Source organism: Mytilus californianus, unplaced genomic scaffold, assembly GCF_021869535.1.
Source record: "Mytilus californianus isolate M0D057914Y unplaced genomic scaffold, xbMytCali1.0.p SCAF_10, whole genome shotgun sequence".
In the NCBI taxonomy this organism is placed as follows: domain Eukaryota; kingdom Metazoa; phylum Mollusca; class Bivalvia; order Mytilida; family Mytilidae; genus Mytilus; species Mytilus californianus.
In genome coordinates this window covers 53,324,508-53,345,326 of record NW_026262582.1, presented here as the reverse complement: position 1 = coordinate 53,345,326, position 20,819 = coordinate 53,324,508, and the positions used below count along the sequence as shown (strand labels likewise).

Sequence of the window (20,819 nt, the reverse complement as noted above, 5' to 3'; positions counted from 1 at the left end):
GGACCCCCCCTCCTCAGTCATTGTCTATTGTGAATATTAATATTATTGTTTTTTTCATGTCCAGTGAGACATATTTCATGTATATTCAGGACGAAACACATTAGTCATTGAAACATCTAAGAAATGTCTTCAAAGCGAGATGGGGGAAAATGAACAGTTAGTATGATAAGAATGTGTGTGTATTAGGGGTAGAAATGTTGCCTGTAGCAAGTCAACTTTAAATTCCTTATATAGTAGTATTTGGGCTTTAAATGAAATAAGAACATGACTAACACGAGAATCTGAGGATTAAACTCCCAACTCTTTATGGGATGCATGTTTTAGAATACCACACAACCTAACGGACGCCATGGGTCTTACTGCTGAAAGGAATTAGTCCAGGTGATCACAATCTTAGACCCCAGTAGCGCTTTTTGCATTTTTCTACTGCTATCATAATTAAAAAAAAAAAAAAGAACCGTCGAGATTAACATATATATTGGCGGTGTGCAGATAAGTCCTACTTACAAATCATAAGTATCAATATTACATGGACAATACCCCTACACAACTTACGTGATTTGTAGCTTAATTGCTACACTTTGCATGGCTACAAGTATTGCCCAAGTTTAAGTTTAAAGTGTGTGAACACAGAGACAGACTGATCTGTATCTGTGGTATCCTTTGTTTCATGTTCGATGGGAAAGATGCGATCAGCATAGTCACCACTCTTTGAATTATTTAGGAAGTAGAAATCATCTTTATATCGAAACGTAAAGGGAAAGGATGCCGCTAGCTTCTTTTCGTTCTTCATGAGAATCTCCTGTATACAATCCTCATCATATGAATACAACAAGGAACAAGAAGAGAATCACTGTTGGCTCCAAAAGGAATATTGATTGTCTTTTGAAAAACACGTCATCTAAAATTCGTTCCAAATAAGTTGTCAAATATCAAGAGATGCAGTTATATTTGAGTTCATATCAGACTTTTTGTGTGGTTTATATTACACAATATTGAGTTCTTGTGAAATGTTTGTAGACTTTTTTTTCTATTTTCTTCTTTTTTAAAATTTTTGGCCATGGTCTTGTCTGTCTTTCGACTTGTACAATTATTAACCCCACTCGGGGTTATGGTTTAATGTTAACTCTTGGTACAAAAACGTAGTTTAAAATGTATATACTAATTAATTTTCATAAACGTTTGCATCAACTATGTTGTTTCTATACGCAATTAATCTATGTATGCTTGTTTGACTTGGTTTTTTTTTTTTAAAGAATTGAAAATGTTACAGAATCATTTTGCAGACAGATATATTAATGTTAGAGATTAGTCTTGTTTTTATTGAATTCGTTTATACGGTTTTCTACTGACTTTCCATGGAACCATAAATGAGCCCGTAAGTTCCATCGTGAAGTTAAGCCTCTGCTGTCATCCCTTATAGAACCAACAGTCTTGCTGACGTCATTTGGTTCCACGACAGATCCTGGAAATATTTTATAAGATCTTAGACTGGCTTAATTTAATAATACATGTAGTATTGTTATTTTCCTGTTGAACATAAGCAATATAGGTAATGTGCAATTGCGCTACAATCGTTCAGTGTAATAGTTCAATAGTAATGGTAACGTTGTAAACCGAAGTGTTCTTTCTTCGAAGTTAAAGTGAACAATAAAAGGGTTATTGCGCATATTGTTGTGAAGCAATCCCTTTGAAGAATATTGATAATTGTTATTGTAATTGCAAAGAATTGTGCAATATGACATTCCACTCATAATAATATTTATCAATTATATCTTAATAATCAACCCAATAGTATAATTAGCACAACACACATATGATAAAAACATTTAACGAAGTATGCCTGCTATGTATAATATAAGAAATAACTACTTATTTCAAATCTACACATAGCAATAATTCAATTTTCTAAAATAAATTATAATAAAGAATGGTCACAAAATGCTGGTAATTCGTTTCGTATTTTTCCCGTTGGAAGTTGGCTGTTTTTCCTTGGAATGATTAAAAAGGACATTGACATGATCTTGTAAAAAGTCATAACTCTTTGAGGTTTACTTGTACGTTATATTTGTGCGAAAAAAGATTTTATGAATATTAACGATTATCAATAAGATAAGAGAGAAAGGTAATTTAACATCTGTAAGTAAACACAATGCTCAGACGTGGTATCAATCTGCCAAGAGTTGCAAGTTACTATTTAATAAAATACAGGAAATCTTTACTCCATCTTAAACTACAATGCATTCTTACGATTAGGCACCAACCTCCTCTTCGCATCAGTCTATTGTCGAGCAGTTAGTCAGGTTAATGCATTATTGCATATAGAAAACAATTTATATGTTTTCTTATCCTTTCTCAGCTGTTACATCGTTGTTTTCAAATATATGATCGCCACACGCCCCTGAAACAGTACTGGTTCGTTCCGCGCACATCAAAAATAGACCTCGCGAAAAGTGTGTCCACGTAATGACAATAAAGTATATATAGGACTTGTATGTTATTCCGTTATAGAAGTGTATGTTATTCCGTTATAGAAGTGTATGTTATTCCGTTATAGAAGTGCTTGGGTCGTCGATCGCAGCTTTGATTGTTTCCCTGACATACCAGTATTGGCTACAGTCGGCTATAAAATTGTAAGTCAAAGACTTAATAAATTTTAAGCATCAAGTATTATGTCATCTTTACAATATTTAAGATCTACGATTTAAATTTTCCTCTTACAGTAATAAAGTTGATTCTTAGTGACAGTCAAATGTTGTGTTTTGTATACTGTTGTTTGTCTTTTGGCCGTTTTTCGTTTTTGCCCATGGCATTGTCGACTTATGAGTTTGATTATCCCTTTGGTATCTTTCTCCTCTCTTTTAAAGTATTGACAGACAAAAGTAAGTATTACCATCTCCAAAAACTAATAACAACATGTAAGAATATATCTTAATGCTACATCTGCCGTCACTTCAAGTTGTCGGGATGTATTGTAACCTAAATATCTCAAAATTAAATGTAAGAAAATAATTAAAAAAAAAAAGATTTAGAACATTTTGCAGTGTCGCTAGGGATTAAAATTGTAAGAAGCAAAATTAAAATCGTGCTTCCAAGGTATCGTGCATATATTTCATGAGTGTCATATCACTGAAATTGCGCGGACGAATGTGAAGCTCTTTGTGCGGACTGTATAGCATAGAAAAACAATATCCTAATGTTCTATTTCTTCATTATGATTGCATAATAAAGTTCACTTACTGAGTTAGAAACAGTATTGCAATTGCTTTTCAAAGTAACTGACCTAAGTTGAAGACTTTACAATCATCCAAAATGACGTTCTGTATATAGTATTGCATGACTAGTATTGCAATGCAACAAAAAAAAGTATATGAATCATGCGATTAATAGTTCATACTTTATTTTCGTTTTGTTTAATTTAATATTTTCAAAACTTCTCTAACCTACCCAGTATATTTGAAGTAAAGTTGACCACAATCTTCCATAGGAGTTATCTTTTCCCACTATAATGATCGTAGTTTAACAGCATTCTGGTTACTATACATTTATTTCCCGTGCCTGAGGGAGATATGAAGATTTGTTCACCCAAGAAAATTCATATTTCACGAGGGCTTTGCCAAGGGAAATGAATATTTTATTCCACTGTCTGTACATTGTTTACTACCGGAACATAAAATATTAATTTATGATGCTCAGAGTGGAATATTATACATTTATTTCCCGTGCCGGAGGGAGATATGAAGATTTGTTCACCCAAGAATATTCATATTTCACGAGGGCTCTGCTCGAGGCAATTATGATTTTTCGAGAGTGAGCAAATCTTCATATCTCCCCAGGCAAAGGGAAATGAATGTTTTATTCCACTGCCTATGCTTTGTTTACTATCAATACATTAAATATTATTTTGCATACATTTTTTTCCTTATCCGCTTGTTTTTGTAAGTCAAACTAAACACGACATACCCATTGGTAAACAGTAAGGATCAAAATTTAATTAAAAGTCTTTTTGTTTTATCGTCTGAAATAAATTTGAACATGATAATGATTTTTGCTATCATTAACCGCGCGTAACGTCGCACGAAGTAATCCCGACATTTCAGAGGGGAATATGATCCTCAGAATGGAATATGAAGATTTGTTCAATGACACGTGGGATAGTCTCAACCAATCAAATATTGATCAAACTATCAATATGTTTAAACAGTGGAATAAAAAGTTTTGTTCAATGTCACGTGGGATATTCCCAACCAATCAAATATTGATTAAACTATCAAAATGTACATACAGTGGAATAATATAATTTATGATATATGTAAATTATATTTTCAAAGTAGTGGCTCTCTGTTTTACAGATCTACGGATTGAACCTGAAATGAAAATCATGCTCCACTATCAAATTTTGCGCCCAATGTAAGGCGCAAATTGTAACAGTAAAGCATGATTTTCTTTCCAAAATGACCACTGTACTCCTACTAATGACTCAGTTGATAGAGCAGTGGTTTATGTGCCACGGGTCATGGGTTTAAACCCCAGCTGGTACAGTGCTGGGTAATTTTGGAACGATTCATGCTCTCCGGTTATGAACTATGTGGAAAGCCGCAATTTTTCAAAAAGGTTTTAACTAAATATATGTTCGATATTACGAAAATATATTTTAAGTAGGTTTCACGTTGCGACACTAGTCTTTATTGGTTTGCTGTCTTAATTGGCATCTGTAAGGTTTTATTCACATAGATATTTTATCTGGAAATACTATGTCATCTTATATTATTTATGATCAAGGATTAATTATTTCGCACACATTACATAAATACTTATCTCAATTGTCAATGAAGGTAATTACTCTATAAACTCGTATCGGGCAGACATAACAGATACCTTATTTCTTTACAAACTTTATCTTGCATACTTTGGCAGTAGGTACCAACTAAGCAATTTTCATACGTGAAATGACGAGTCATAAGACATAATTGCATTTCGTACAGTTATGTCATAGTTTATATTCCGGCGGTTTTTAAGTGTTTCTCCCATGAAGAAATAAACAGTTTTACACTTTGCTAAAATTTACGAGAGTCATGTATTTGACAGATTTTGTCTTGCTTATACATTTTCCCCCCAGTTTGTTAGTTTGCCAAATGAAAACGCTTTAAGTACATTACAGCTTTCACGGAACATAAATTACTCAAAACAGAAGTAAGAGATTCATTTCGCTTCCATTCAATGTAAAATAATTTTGATGCAAAGGTGGCGTTATTTAATTTTTTTTTCAATTTCGCCGAATTCGACGACTTGTTGTGCTGTAACACCACTGTCCCAGGTTAGGGGGAGGGTTGTCGTTGGTTCATGTCTGTCATATTTATTTTTCGTAAACTGTTTTGTTATAAATTAGGACTTTAGTTTTCTCGTTTGAATAGTTTCACATTTTTTCTTATTGCTGACTATACGGTATGTTTTTTTCTCATTGTTGAAGGCCGTACTGTTGCCTATAATTGCTTGCATACACTTCACTTTGGTGGATAGTTGTCTCATTGGCAATCATACCACAGTTCCTTATTTTTATATTGGTTTGAAAAAGACCTATTGAGTTAAGTCATCTGAAGCTGATTTTTACAGTGTGTTCCTATGTTGTGCTGTTATATCACTTTCCATGTTCTGTAAGGGGCGTAGGTTTAGCGCTCAAAAACATGTTAACTACGCCACATTACATTCTGTACGTGCCTGTCCCAAGTCAGTAGCCTGTAAGTCAGTGGTTGTCGTTGGTTCATGTCTGTCATATTTGTTATTCGTTAATTGTATTGTTATGAATTAGGACGTTAGTTTTCTCGTTTGAATAGTTTCACATTTTTGATGTCGGAGCATCTTATAGCTGATTATACGGTATGTTATTTTCATATTGGATACCGATTTGTTGGATGCCGTTACGGAGACCTACGATTGCTTATATACACATATTTTTAACTCTGATGAATAGTTGTCTCATTGGCAATCATAACACCTCATTTTTATATTGTAAGAGCTCGGAAATACAGATAGCATGTAAGCCCAATTCAAAGCTACGTTTTAAGTCCATATTTCTCTAAATTACTTACTGCATGTAGATTTTAAACTGATTTTACGTAATGAATGTGTGAGATTCAAGATGCCAAGTTGCTGCTTTGGGTGTGCGTTATATGTGTTTGTTTCGATCGGTACGTGTGGACAGGATGGCCTTTTGATGTATAAATGTGGGAGATCCCCAAATGATCCCGCATGAAGTTAAACGATTTTTTTTATTGAACGTTTGTTTATCTGGTTTTCACTTGGAATATACGTTCAAGTTACTGACAGACAGCATTTGAGATATATGCTGGTCGACTGATATGTATACTATCTATATATCTCTATTTATACATATATGAGAATCTTTTTGAACAAAATAATTACCAAATTTTTACCAATCTTGGGTAGATAACAGAACTATGGAAAAAAATCCACTATTTTTTGCGGGTCACTAGGTCAAATGTCTAGATGACATCATCCTTATTTTTTTGTACAAACAGTTTACAGTCGAAAAGTGCCCGTTTGGCACACAGCCCTTGTACTTGACCTCATTTTCATGGTTTAGTGACTTATTTGTCATTATTTAATTATGTTTTCGTTATCAGATCAGTTTTGATCGTCGCAACATCAATCCGATTATTGCAATATGTTGCAGATGTTGTAGATGTTCAATCCCCAGCTATATATTAATTTTCCTGTTTTTGTTAAATATTGCACAAAATCCTTAAAAGATATCTGTTGTCTTGACCTTTTCTTTTCCCCTGTCCAGACAGGTAACGTATCGATATAGAAAAATACCTTCTGTTGTCGTTGGTAAATAAAATGAGTCTGTTCGAAAAATGAAAGATTGACAAATGTTTATCAATTTAACATTTTTAATAAAAATAACATCACCCGTCATTCTCTGTTCCTTTAGAATATCGGTTCAAGACATGAGTGAAGTTTTTGTTTTTACCTATCTCTTTGTTATACAATTGTTTTGGGGGTGGGGCGTCTACCTCTTCTTGTAACATTTTGGTATACAGCTGATGTCTTGTTTCTATGTTGAAGCGGTGAAACAAAGAGATAGAAATAAACAAAGAAGGTCCTGAGTTTTAAGACAACTCCAGAAATGTATTACAGAAATTCTGACATTTTTAATACACTAAAATAGACGGTCCAAGTTTCCTCAAACTAAAAATGACATATTGGGTTCAGCTTACGGTCTCATTATGTTTATGGAACTGAACGGTACCAAGTTTACTGAACCAGATATACATTTCGACATGTAATGCTCGAGGCCAAAATATTGGAAATTCAAAACTAAATACAAAAGTTGAAGAGCTGATACAACCGAAAAGGGCCAAAAGTACACCCAAATATAAATTGTATCCATAATTAAAATATATAATATGAATAATAGAAAAATCCCAAACACAAACTAATTCGTAAGTAAACTCCCCATTTCCATTCTCAATTTTATCATCATAGACACCAGATTAAAATTGTGTACGCCAGACTCGCGTTTCGTCTACAAAAGACTCATCAGTGACACTCGAATCAAAATGTATATAAAGGCCAAATACAACTATGAATTTGAAGAGATTCATGAAATATAATAGAATAACTGTTTCATCATTATAACTGCATACGCAGGGAAAATAAAAATAATACATTTTTTAACTGTATTAATCAATCAACAAGAAAAACCATAACCACTTGATTAAGTGATTGAAAGTAATAAATGTTCTTCGTTCTTTTCAATTTTTGTTGACCTTTTACTTTTATATTTTGAAATATGAATTTTAGTATTTGAAGCGCATTCCAGTGCGATAATAAAATCTATGTTATGTCATACTTAGGAATTAAAGATAAGACTTTAGATTTAGAAGGTATTAAATTTTATCATAAATAGAAAAATGATAAAAGTTGATGGTAATAGTTATTCGGCTTTTTAAGCCTGTATCACTGGTTTGTATTAATTTCTAAAACAATTTTTCTTATCACGAGTAATAACAAAATATAACCTTGTCTGTTGCTAGAGACCATATTGATTGGCCCGTCAAAACCAACTTAAAAGATATTTCACAAACATCTTGCAGTTCAAGATTAACTCAAGTTAGTTGACCTAGATTCCAAGAATTATAAGGAAATAACATTACTAAGAGTAAAACCATAATAAAAATAAAACGCAGTAAAAACCAAAGATGAAGCAACCAAGTTAAATCCGTTGATTTTGGTCGAAGTATTGCGGGAGAGTAAATAGGCAGCTCCTGCTTCAGTAAGTCATTAAAGATCAACACATCTATTATATACATTTTGTACTTTCCACTTAATCAGACTTCAACAAACAATTGAAACCATATCGGTTGGTTGAGTAGCATTTTAATAGACCAACTTCGTGTTTAGGGTCTCAGCTAGATTTCTATTAATTGAATAAACATACTTGAAAAAGCAAAAAAAAAAAAAAATTTATCACAGCGGCGACACTCCAAAATAAACTGAAATGGAAATTCTGATTATTATCCTGAAAATTAAAGTGAAATCGTTGCGGAACATAAAACTTTGATTTAAAAGATACAAAGAATTTTCATCACGAAATAGATTTTACGGCAATAGTATTACCAGTGTTCTATCCTTTTCAATGAGTCGTATCCCGTAATAATCATTACATGTTCTTACAGCTTCATTATATCTTATACCGATATTGAATGCACTGTGGTTGACCATCTGATTAAATATTATGGTTTTCTATCTTCAAAGAAATTGATGAGTATTTTCCCTCGACTATTTAACTCTAGTATTTTAGGATGCTCTGTGCACTGACGACTAGATCTTTATATTTTAAAGAGGGGGAATGAGGGTGTTAAACTAATATTTGCAGTAATGAATTATATGTACATATATATACATAAAGTGCCTAGAAAATCAGCCTAACAATGTTAGAGTAGATCTGATTCTTTACTTCTATCCCGAGCGGGGCTGGAACCTGTACTTTTCACTTTTCACTTCTACGACAACACCGCCTAGCATTGTGCAGACGCCTTATCCCCTCCTCTAACTATAGCTGATAAAATCAGCTTTCGTTTTAGGAGGAATTAAACAAGGTTATCTAACACAATACACGAAGTATTTTTAAGTGTACAAGAATAACAGGATGCTATTCTATTTTTAGAAGCATGAGAATGGAAACGGGAAATGTGTCTAAGAGAAAACAACCTGACCAAAGAGCAGAAAACAGCCCAAGGCCACCAATGGGTCTTCAACACAGCGAGAAAATCCCGCACCCGGAGGCGGGCTTCAGCTGGCCCCTAAACAATAATGTATACTAGTTCGGCGAAAATGGACGTCACACTAAACTCCGCAACATATTTATATATATATAAATGAACCAAAATTAAAAAAACATACAAGACTAACAAAGGCCAGAGGTTCCTGACTTGGGACTGGCACAAAAAAGCGGCGTAGTTGAACCTGTTTTGTGAGATCTCATCCCTCCCCTTATACCTCTAGCCAATGTGGAATAGACAAACACACAGCGATATGCACAATAACACTCAGAAAGAAGTCCGAGTCCGACGTTAGAATAGGTAATAGAAGAAACTAAGCAAAATGGCAATGATCAACATAAATTAACAAAGGACTGCTAGCAGTTACTGACATGCATCTATGACAGTTGTTTGATTAAAATCATTCGGAATAGAGACGTTTAGTGCGAGTGTGTCGCTCTCTGCAACTGCACGTTAAGGATTCATTGCAACAATTATTTTAGGGACAGAAGCTTGCGATTTTCTTCTTGCTTTAAATTCTCTTCAGACTGAAATTAACTGAATAAAATTGTGTTGTCATCACGTACGATATCTACTGTTCGCGTTGGCATACACGCCGTCAGATAGTGTTTAATCAAACTTCCTAAACAGGGGCGGATCAAGGATTTTTGAAAGGGGGTGGGGATGTTATTTCATAAAATCTACGCCCCCTGAATCCGCCACTACTAAAAACAGCAGATATATGCGCAAAAGATGTCTTTATAAAAATCATAAGGTGTAGTATGACAACAAATAAGACAACTTTGCTCCAGAGACCAAATGGCGTAGATGCTAGCAACTATAGGTTACCATACGGCCTTCACCAAATAAATAAATAAAATAAATAAATAAATAAATAATCTTTATTTCAAGAGTATAATCCCATTAGTTAAAACTAATCTTCCTGAGAGTCCTCAAAATAATAATAACATATTTATAAGTACATACAATATTATAATGATATATTATACACAATATACAATTGTATCTAGATAATAATGAAAAAGCATATTAATTTGCACAATTGATGAAAAATTTGTAACATTTTGTTTTAAAAGATACAAGTGTATTACTCATTTTTATTTCATTTGGTAAACTGTTCCATATTTGAGAACCTGAATATGTAAATGTTTTCTTTAAAAAGTTTGTTTTTGGTTTCGGAAGATTTAATAGTTTTTCATCAGCCGAACGTAAATTATAATTCTGATTACCAATAAAATGAAAGTTTTCTTGTAAATAGTTAGGAACCATATCATTTAATGATTTAAATACAAGTATTGCCTTTTGATATTGAATGCGTTTTTCCACATTTAACCAGTTTAAACTATTAAACAACAAACTGGATGATGTCATTATGTCAGCTTCTACTATAACCCTAGCAGATTTCTTTAATAACTTATAAAGTTTATTTATTCCACTTTCATAGCAACTTCCCCATATATTGCAACAATAATCAAACAATGGCAGAATATAAGCATTAAAATAAATAATACGTATATGCATAGGTAAATATTTTCTTATCTTTTTTAATAAATTGATTCTATTTGATATTTAAAGAGATAAAACCCTATTGCATAGCAAGCTATAAAGAGTTCCGGCATGACACTGTTTAACAATTCAAACGAGAAAAGTAACGGCTTGATCTGTGTAAAAAAACAATAAACGATAAACAAACGACAACCATTGAATTACAGATTACTGATTTGGGACAGGCACATGCAGAATGCGTCGGGGTCAAACATTTTTTTCCGATAAACAACCCCCTCTTAACCTGTGACATTGGTGTAACAGCACAATATAAGATCAAAATATGAATATCACTTGAAACAGGGTTGACTCATCAGATCGACACAGAGTATACAAAAAACAACTAACAAAAAGACTTATGACTTAAAGTATCAATTTGACAGTACTCGCAGTTGTCGAGAGCTTGTTCAAAGCCAATAACGATTAATAAAAAAAATGTATCCAAGACTAACACATCAAATGTATTTAGTATCAAGACGCCATGAATAATCAGAGAAAACCATGATCTTGTGCAATGCCAAATTATAAGTATCGATAGAATATCGGACCGTAAATGTTACAGCTGTTATAGCCATAATATTATTTTATGTTTTAATGTTGTATGTTCTTAGCTTTTCATTAGTTGAAATTCAAGAGGCGACCATGTATGATGATGTCATATAAAAAAAAACACATTTTTTTTCGCAGATCACCAGAAAATAGCGACATTCCTTTGTATTGCATACATATCGTCAAAAAATCTCGAGATAAACTGCCAACTTCTCTTTAGATACCATATTTCTCAACCACTGTCGCTTAAAGTCGCTGAAAATGCGACGAAAGGGAGACCTGTATAAATAGATTAATATAAAAGTGAATTTATACAGTTCTCAAATTAATGAATGAATAAAATATTTAGTTCTTAAATGAGATATTTTGACGTCAAGTATACGTACTAGTCATTTATTTAACTAAGGCAAAATCTTTCAGAATTAACATTTACTTTTTTTTAACACATTTGTCAACATTGTTATACTATAGAATTCAAATGAAACTTGATCAAGCTAAGTCAATTAACAAATACAATACGTACTTATGTTTCTCGTTTTTTATATAGATTAGACCGTTGGTTTTCCCGTTTGAATGGTTTTACACTAGTAATTTTTGGGGCACTTTATAGCTTACTGTTCGGTGTGAGCCAAGGCTCCGTGTTGAAGACCGTACTGTGACCTATAATGGTTTACTTTTATGAATTTTGACTTGGATGGAGAGTTGTCTCATTGGCACTCATACCACATCTTCTTATATCTATATTATGGACGTTAGGAAGAAAACAGAATATAAAATATAAGACATATGATAGATACTATCTGGTACCTCATTACAAAACATGATGTTTAATGACTTGTTATAAGTTTAATAGATCTGTAAGCCCTCTCTTTTGAATGGTTTCTCGTGTATCCCGGGTAATTTAAAAGCTTACCCCACGTTATAGGTTTTGTGCTCGTTGAAGGCCGAGTTGTAGTTGTTTAAATCCTGGATTTATACCCCGTCCTTTGACCTTTTGTGGATAGTTTTCAAATTTGCATTCGGACGACATCTCCTTAATTTTATAAAGATGCAAACTTATAAACGTTTAATTCAGAAGAATGATTTTTCTAGCACAGGCTCTGTTTACTTCGTTTATTATTGAGTAACAATTCCTAATAAAAGTTGTCGACAAACGAGTATGACAATGTTTGTGAGGCGTAAGATAAGGAGATCTGAAAAGAACAAAATTGTTTTGTGGTTAGAGGTATAATAAATTTGTTAAATCTGAAAATATCGTTATTAAATTGGTCTTCTCAGACCGCTAGTCAGATGCCGAAATTGTGGTCAGTTTGGTCTAGCCTTGCACAGTTAGACAGTTAGACAAAACACTAAAGTCTTAATATAATTTTTGTAACTTTTTATGTAGAATATTACAATACAAAATGACAGATAACCATATATGTTGCATTTGGCAAACCTCGGCATATTCCGCTAACCTACTTCTAGGTTGTTAGATATGCCGAGGTGTGCCGAATAATATACATCTTGGTGGCGTACGATTCCGAAAATTCCATCAATTTTATACACAAAAATGCTGATCGTTCTATAGTATCATTAACAACACCTCATAAGATCAACACCCAGAGATCGTAATGATCTAATATACTCAAATGTTGGATGCTTTTCAATAAATATTAATTTTTTTGTACAATATTTGAATAAGATGAAATGATTAGATGACGATAAGATAAATTTCCACTTTCATTACAAAGTAATTGCATGTCTAATATGATTTTTTATACTAGAGTACATTCTAGTGTTAATGCCAGACTTTTGAGAAAACACCGTGTTGTTTTAGTGCTATTGTATGTTTTTGTTCAATAATGTCTCAGCAGGTACATCTGCATAGTTCGGATTATTTTCTTCTGAGAAGGTTTTAATTAGATTACAAAAGCAGAGCTATTATTGCTTCTTAAACCGGCCGAAACAGTCTTTTTGTATACGTTCATGACTATATTTTTTTTGGTTATGTATTTTTCAGTAATGTTTGTGTGATATTTATCATGTATGCCTTAATAAGGACCAATTTGATTGTAACGATACAGTGTATGCAGTATTAAACTCCTAGGACATGTAATTAATTGATTTCTTGATTTCTTTATCATCAGTATTTTTTTCAATATTTTGTTTGGCGTTGGACGGATTAAAGAAAAATATAAATAGCTCACCTGACCCTGATCTTTTGCCATCGCTTGGCGTCCATAGTCGTCTTTCGTCTGTCGTAAATGGTTTCAAAATCTTACCGAAATTACTGAACTTATTCGAACCAAATTCGAATTATTGATCCTTAGATGTTTAGACTATAGTTTGTAAATTATATTACGATCTTACACCAAAATGGATACCACTGCTAAAAACAGAACATAAGCGGGTAAAATGGACGTAGTCGCTGATGTATTGAAAACCGTGATAGATAGACAAAATCTAATGATTTGAAAATGCCAGCATTTTGTACATCATTCCTCATACATTTATATGTGTCGTATGATATGAAAAAATAATAATAAGTAAAACAAAAACTCCAAGGTAAATTCAAAAAGGGGAAATCTATAAAACTGACATTTAAATCGATCGAACGTTATCAACCAACGGAAAGATTGAAAAAACAACTGTCATATTCCTGACTTGGTTCAGACATGAACTTATATATAGTCCTGTGGAAACAAAGTTAACAATACCCTAACAACAAAAAGAGTAACGTTGACATAAACGTATACTTTCCCTGTTATAGGTTTCTGGAGTACTACTTATATATGTCTTATAAAATTATGTAAATATATATTTTCACTGAAAGATGTTGTCAATGCACGGATGATTTTTGTTTGTTTTGAAATTGATTTCGTAGTCAAATAATTGGAAATTTTAGATCGATTTGGAAAATTTATCGAATTAGTAACACAGTAAGACTTTTCAAGTTTTATTAATACTTTAGTCATAGTCTATAGACTGTCATGTCTGTATTGCTTTTAAAAAAGATAAAACTTGATGATAGGTTTTTGATTGGTATCAATTTACAAACCAAATCAATATGCAATGTTTTAATATCAGTTATAACGTAAAAAAAGAGATAATATGATATAAAAGTGCATAGCACCGCACATTTTCAGCGCTGTAAAATATATCACACCTCTAATGGGAAAACAATGTAGTCCAACACTGTTATAGATAATTCAAGATAATGTTAAATCAGATAAAACTTAACCATAAAGCTTGTATAGTTCGCTAAAGAAACACTTTATATAATGGATTTTCGTACAAAATGAGGAGAAGATCGAAGAAGAGATGAAAAAAAAACCAAATATGTGAAATATACAGAAGATATGAATTTACAAAATGTAAGGAAATATGTTCTATAGATGAAACTATCAATTTTACAATTTATTTTCTCGAGGACTGTAAATTATCACTCACACTAAGTTTAATTTCCTTCAAACCGATACATTTATTGAAGAATGATTGTTGTTTTTCTTTAATTTGTAATGGATGCCTCGAGTTGTGCAGATATTTTTATTGTATAAGCTATCCCCAATAATAAAGTCATATAGGGGATTACCCCCGTGAAGCTTTGATTGTATTTATTTCTGTGGGTCATATCCACAGTGAAGTTATAATTGTGTAAGTTTCTGTAGGACATTTCCCCAATGAAGCTATAATTATATGAGTTTCTGTAACTCATTGAAGCTATAACTGTATTTGTTCTTATAGGAAATTACCCCAGTGAAGCTATAATTGTATATGGTCCTGTAGGACATTACCCCAGTGAAGCTGTTATTTTATTAGTTTCTGTAGAACATTATCCCAATGAAGCTATGATTGTACGTGTTTCTGTAGGACATTACCTCCAGTGAAACTTTATTTTCATTTGTTCCTGCACACATTTCCCCAGTGAAGCTATGACCTTATAAACCTATATAGGACATTTCCCTAGTGAAGCTATAATAGTTTAAGTTTCTGTAGGACATTATCTATTGAAGCTATAATTGTATTTGTTCCTGTAGAACTTTACCCCAGTGAAGGTATACTAATAATCGTATAAGTTTCTGTAGGACATTACCCCAAGTGAAGGTATAGTTGAATGTGTTCCTGTAGGACATTACCACCAGCCAGTGAAAGTATAATTGTATTTGTTTCTGTAGGACATTACCCCAGTGAAGCTATAATCGTATAAGTTTTTGGAGAACATTACCCCAGTGAAGGCAGAATAATATACTTATGTTTCTGTAGGACATTATATCCAGTGAAGCTTTAATTGTATTTATTATACTTTATGTCCAAATACTAGATTTTGACTGGTTAATACGAGGGAGACAATTTACTCTATCCCATGGCAAATACTCTATTACCCTTCACGAAGACGCTTGCTCAACTGTGCGCTTTACTAAATACGGATGATTGCTATGTACAAGACGTCATACTTTATTACTTTGAATTTGAAATTTAATAGAGAGTAATAACAGAACATTCAGTATAACAAATTAAATAACATATATCTGAGATGGTGATAGAGCAGATTGTTACCCCTCGAAAAGACAATGTCAACCTTGGCTTCGCCTCAGTTGACAATGTTTTCTCGGGGTAACAATCTGCTCTATCACCCTCTCAGCTATGTGTTATTTATATATTGTTCCTGTAGGACATTACCTCCAGTGAAGGTATAGTTGTATTTGTTCTTGTAAGATATTACCCCATTGAAGCTATAATCGTATAAGTTTTTGTATAACATTACCCAAGTGAAAGCAAACTCGTATCAGTTTCTGTAGGACATTACCTCCAGTAAAGGTATAATTGTATTTGTTTCTGTAGGAAATTACCCCAGCGAAGCTATATATAATCGTATAAGTTTCTGTCGAACATTACTCCAGTGAAGGCAGAATCGTATAAGTTTCTGTAGGACATTACCCCCAGTGAATGTTTAATTGTATTTGTTCCTGTAGGACATTACCTCCAGTGAAGGTATAGTTGTGTTTGTTCTTGTAAGACATTACCCCATTTAAGCTATAACTGTAAGTGTTCCTTTAGTGAATTAACCCATTACTCCAGTGAGGGTTTAGTTGTAATTGTTCCTGTTGGACATTACCTCCAATGAAGATATAGGCCTAATTGTATTTGTACCTTTATGACAGTACCCAAGTGAAGCAATTGTATTGACCTCTGTAAGAGAAAACCGCTGTGCAGCCGCTGTACGTCTGATTCCTTGCATTATCTAGTTACAAGAATTATTTGATTACAGGTCAGTACGTACAGTTGTATTTCGTTTTCTTTTGCTTTTTTACTTAATTCAAACTTGAGATAGTTTATGTTTTACAGATGTTTCTTTCGAGTTAGGTTTCATTTTCACGTGTAATCTCCGATCATCAATTAGATACATTAAAAGCTCGTTCAAACACAAGTTTTGGATACAATTTTTCCTAGACTTTGTGATTTTCTGTTGTGTTGGTTATAAATATAGTAACACAACACATTTCTACATGTTGGAGGGGGGGGGGGGGGGGGGATTAAAAGATATCTTAGGACAACGAATCGATCTGTTATCTGGATTATAAATTCGTTACTTGTCTCCTGTAGAAATCTCTGCCGTCATATAATTTCATTTTTTCTTATACATAGCTAATCAATAAAGGAGTCTCTAACTCTTTGTAACTTTGTATTATTAAGTTGACAATATTGACATCAGCGATTCATTACATCTAAATAGTAGCCTTTTTGATTGACAGGGTGTTAATTTTGACTTAAAATGGCTTAGCAATGCCATGCTTATATTCGTCGCATGTACATTTTGTGTCTACAGTACTCCATTACTAAATGAAATAATGCAGACAAATTCCGTGAAAGTGATCATTTTTGGTCGATGTTCCACACTACAAAGAGAGTAGTAGTATTATGATTTTTGTTTGTATGTATGAGATTTAATGAACGAGCTACTTTTAAATGGCATAGTAGGATACTTTTTATTCCCTTTTTTTAATTCAATTCAACGACTACCCTAGAGTAAAAATGAGAAACGCAAACATAACTTGCGGTCACTATGCATTATCGTTCATGGGGTCATTTATAGCTACTACAAGGTATGAGTTTTTGCTCATTGTTGAAGGCCTTTCGATGATCTGTAGTTGTTTACGACCTTGTTCTTTTGGTCTGGTTGCTATATACGTCTGTGGGTAGATAGTAAAAATAGCAATATATATACAGATTCTATAGTCTTTACTTCATTACTGATATTTTACAAAAGTATGATATTTATTTGCACAAAAATCCTCTTTGTTGTCACTAAAGTCTTTGCATGTGCAGCCATGAACCAAACAGTCAATATCGAGATTGAAAAGCGGAAGGTGTTAAGATATTAAAAACCTGAACTCACCCAAGTATCTTTGATAGTTTCTATTTAATTTATTCACAACATTTTTTTAGACAAGGAACGATTTAAAGCTTGAAATATTGCATAGTCGCCTCTCTGGTGTTAAAGACTGTATGTTGACCTCAAGATATTTTTCAGTTATTAAAATTGTTGGGTTGCTGTCTCATTGACGTTCAAACCACATCTCCTTGTATTAATAATTATGTCAAGTTCATTATGAGAAATTTCCTTTCCTACACCTTGATATGGTCTTACTTTGATTATTTAGCGAGAAAATTCATTAGAAAATTGATGTACTGATTTTTCAAAGATATTTCTTTTTGCTGCAAGTTGAGAAAAAAATAACCGGGATAAGATATACATTAACGGATTTTAGCTTCTAAAGGAAATAAAAGATAACTAGTTTGCATTATCTATGATTTATTGTATCTTAGCAACTTTTATATCAATGGCGTACATGATATACAAAGGCGTCGTCAGTCTCTCTGGACGAACAAACAGCCTTACAATTACTCGTTGTGAGGTACGTCCTATTGGTCATACAGAATGACTGGTTAAATCCACAGCCAAGTCCGGTTTGCTTGTGCGAGTACATAACCACGTTCATTTCGTTCTGCGAATACACAGTCTTTGTCGACCTGGACTGAGTAACTATTCTAAAAATTGTATACCTTTCTGCAAACTATTACATTTTTCTATATTTTTTTCTTAGATTTTTCACTTCGTACATATACGGATCCTTTGGGTGGCATATAATTATATGCAGGTAACAAAAAAATAAATTTTGTTTTGTTTCGTTCGTAAGTAATTTTTTGGTATGACAACATTTAAGACATTATTTATACAAGCCCCATAAACCTTTTAAGACGAAGAAAATATCAAAATCATATGAAGTCTTTTTTTCATTTATTCTCTTTTCTTTTCCTGTTCACTGTAAGGTTTTTTTTTTAAATGAACTTGCTTATCAATTTGAACATTTAAGATTTACTTTGAAAGGGCAATATTTTTTGTTTCCAGTTTTCTCATTGTACCACGCTTATGCTGTTACCAATAATTTGATCACGAGTTGCGCTTAAAAAGTTTTATATATCTTAAGCAAAGATGTTTTAGGAATGCAGATAGGTTAATTTGGTAACATGTATTCATATACACTGCTTCCTAAAGAATTTGTAACGTGTCTACGATATAGACGATCAGTAGGAAAGATAATAGTATTTAAAATTATACTAGTATTTCATTATGTCCTATATATTTTGTGAAATTCTATGGAAATAATGCTGATTAATAGTCAATGGTATAGTGATTTAAAATATTACTCAAAGAATCTAAGTATTAACATTTTTTCTAGTTTCTTTACATATTTTGGCAATGCGCTTGTAATGTGTATGCCATCACCGTGAATTAGTTTTGAAGATAGAACATTTGCACTTTTTTATAAAAAGGGGACACCCAACGATCAATCAAGCTAAAGTAAACCTACATAAAATGAGTTTTACAGAAGATCATCTTAATTCATGGTGGCATGCGTCCAATTATCACACAGTGATTAACTTTTGATATAAAACTAATTACTTAAGCAAGAAATGAAATATTCATCCCACTTTAATCTCTAACGAATCGAAAATCAAACTTACCAGTGAATTCGTGCACAATTGCGAAAACAGACAGCATATTACTAAAGCGGAAGTTGTCGCAGTTGGCTCTCTCGGCTCTTTCCTGTCAGATCATCTGATATAAATGTATGCTATCTGTATTGTTACATTGTAACCATTCAGACGCAGAACTATTGATAAATGTCATATTTATGCAAAATGCAAACGCAGATATACTTCAGACATTTAGGTTTTGAAAATTAATGTTTTTCTGTTAATAGAAAAGTTAGCTGTCTTACCACCAAGTCCGAAGCATTTATTTGGAGAAATCATTAATAGGATAACATGCTGCTGTTAACTATTCAATCGTTTGATAATCCATCATTATTTTCTTGTGACTGTGTCTTATCTTTTACTTGATTCGTGTAATATTTAATATTGCAGATCTAGTTAAAAAGAGTAATTTCTTAATCAGCGAAGATAGTGAAGATGTTTATTTGAAATGAAGGAAGATGTTATACAACGATGAACCAATACAGTTGCTTTTTATTTTTGTTACGTTTCTACATTTAACACTGGGAGGGTCAGTTTCGGACAATTGTGAACTTATCACAGTGAAGTTTTGTAAAAGTATGCCATATAACTACACAAAGCTACCAAACTCGCTTAACCATCGTAACCAGGACAGCATTGATAATCTATTATCACACTTTGATCCTTTGATACAGATTGAATGCAGTGAAAATCTACAAAAGTTTCTATGTTCCTTGTATGTTCCAATTTGCAACGATCTCGATAAATTTATATTGCCATGCAGGGATCTGTGTATGGATACTAAAACAAAGTGTGAAAAGCGTATGCTTTCATATGGATACAAGTGGCCAGAAAATCTGGAATGTAGCAAGTTTTCAGAAAAACCGATGGAAGAGGACATGGAAAATCTGTGTATACCATTGAAAGAATCTAATGACACCGGATTTGATTCCACTGACCTGTTATTCTCCTACAAAGATGTAGACTCTAAAGAAATTGTTGTAGGTGAGTTGTTTTACCCTAGATTCCACTGACCTGTTATTCTCCTACAAAGATGTAGACTCTAAAGAAATTGTTGTAGGTGAGTTGTTTTATCCTAGATTCCACTGACCTCTTATTCTCCTACAAAGATGTAGACTCTAAAGAAATTGTTGTAGGTGAGTTGTTTTGTCCTAGATTCCACTGACCTGTTGTTCTCCTACAAAGATGTAGACTCTAAAGAAATTGTTGTAGGTGAGTTGTTTTATCCTAGATTCCACTGACCTGTTATTCTCCTACAAAGATGTAGACTCTAAAGAAATTGTTGTAGGTGAGTTGTTTTATCCTAGATTCCACTAACCTGTTATTCTCCTACAAAGATGTAGACTCTAAAGAAATTGTTGTAGGTGAATTGTTTTATCCTAGATTCCACTGACC

The 20,819-nt window shown here is 32.9% G+C and overlaps 1 protein-coding gene across 1 annotated transcript in view; it reads left to right on the top strand.

Annotated features, from left to right (window-relative positions):
* LOC127718805 (low-density lipoprotein receptor-related protein 8-like) overlaps positions 1–20,819 on the top strand; it is a 49,243-nt gene that overhangs the window by 2,918 nt on the left and 25,506 nt on the right. Inside the window, exon 2 of the mRNA XM_052224873.1 lies at positions 19,815–20,408. Within this exon, the coding sequence (XP_052080833.1) occupies positions 19,883–20,408 (526 nt within the window). The 5' untranslated portion in view covers positions 19,815–19,882. The remainder of the gene's footprint in view (positions 1–19,814; positions 20,409–20,819) is intronic.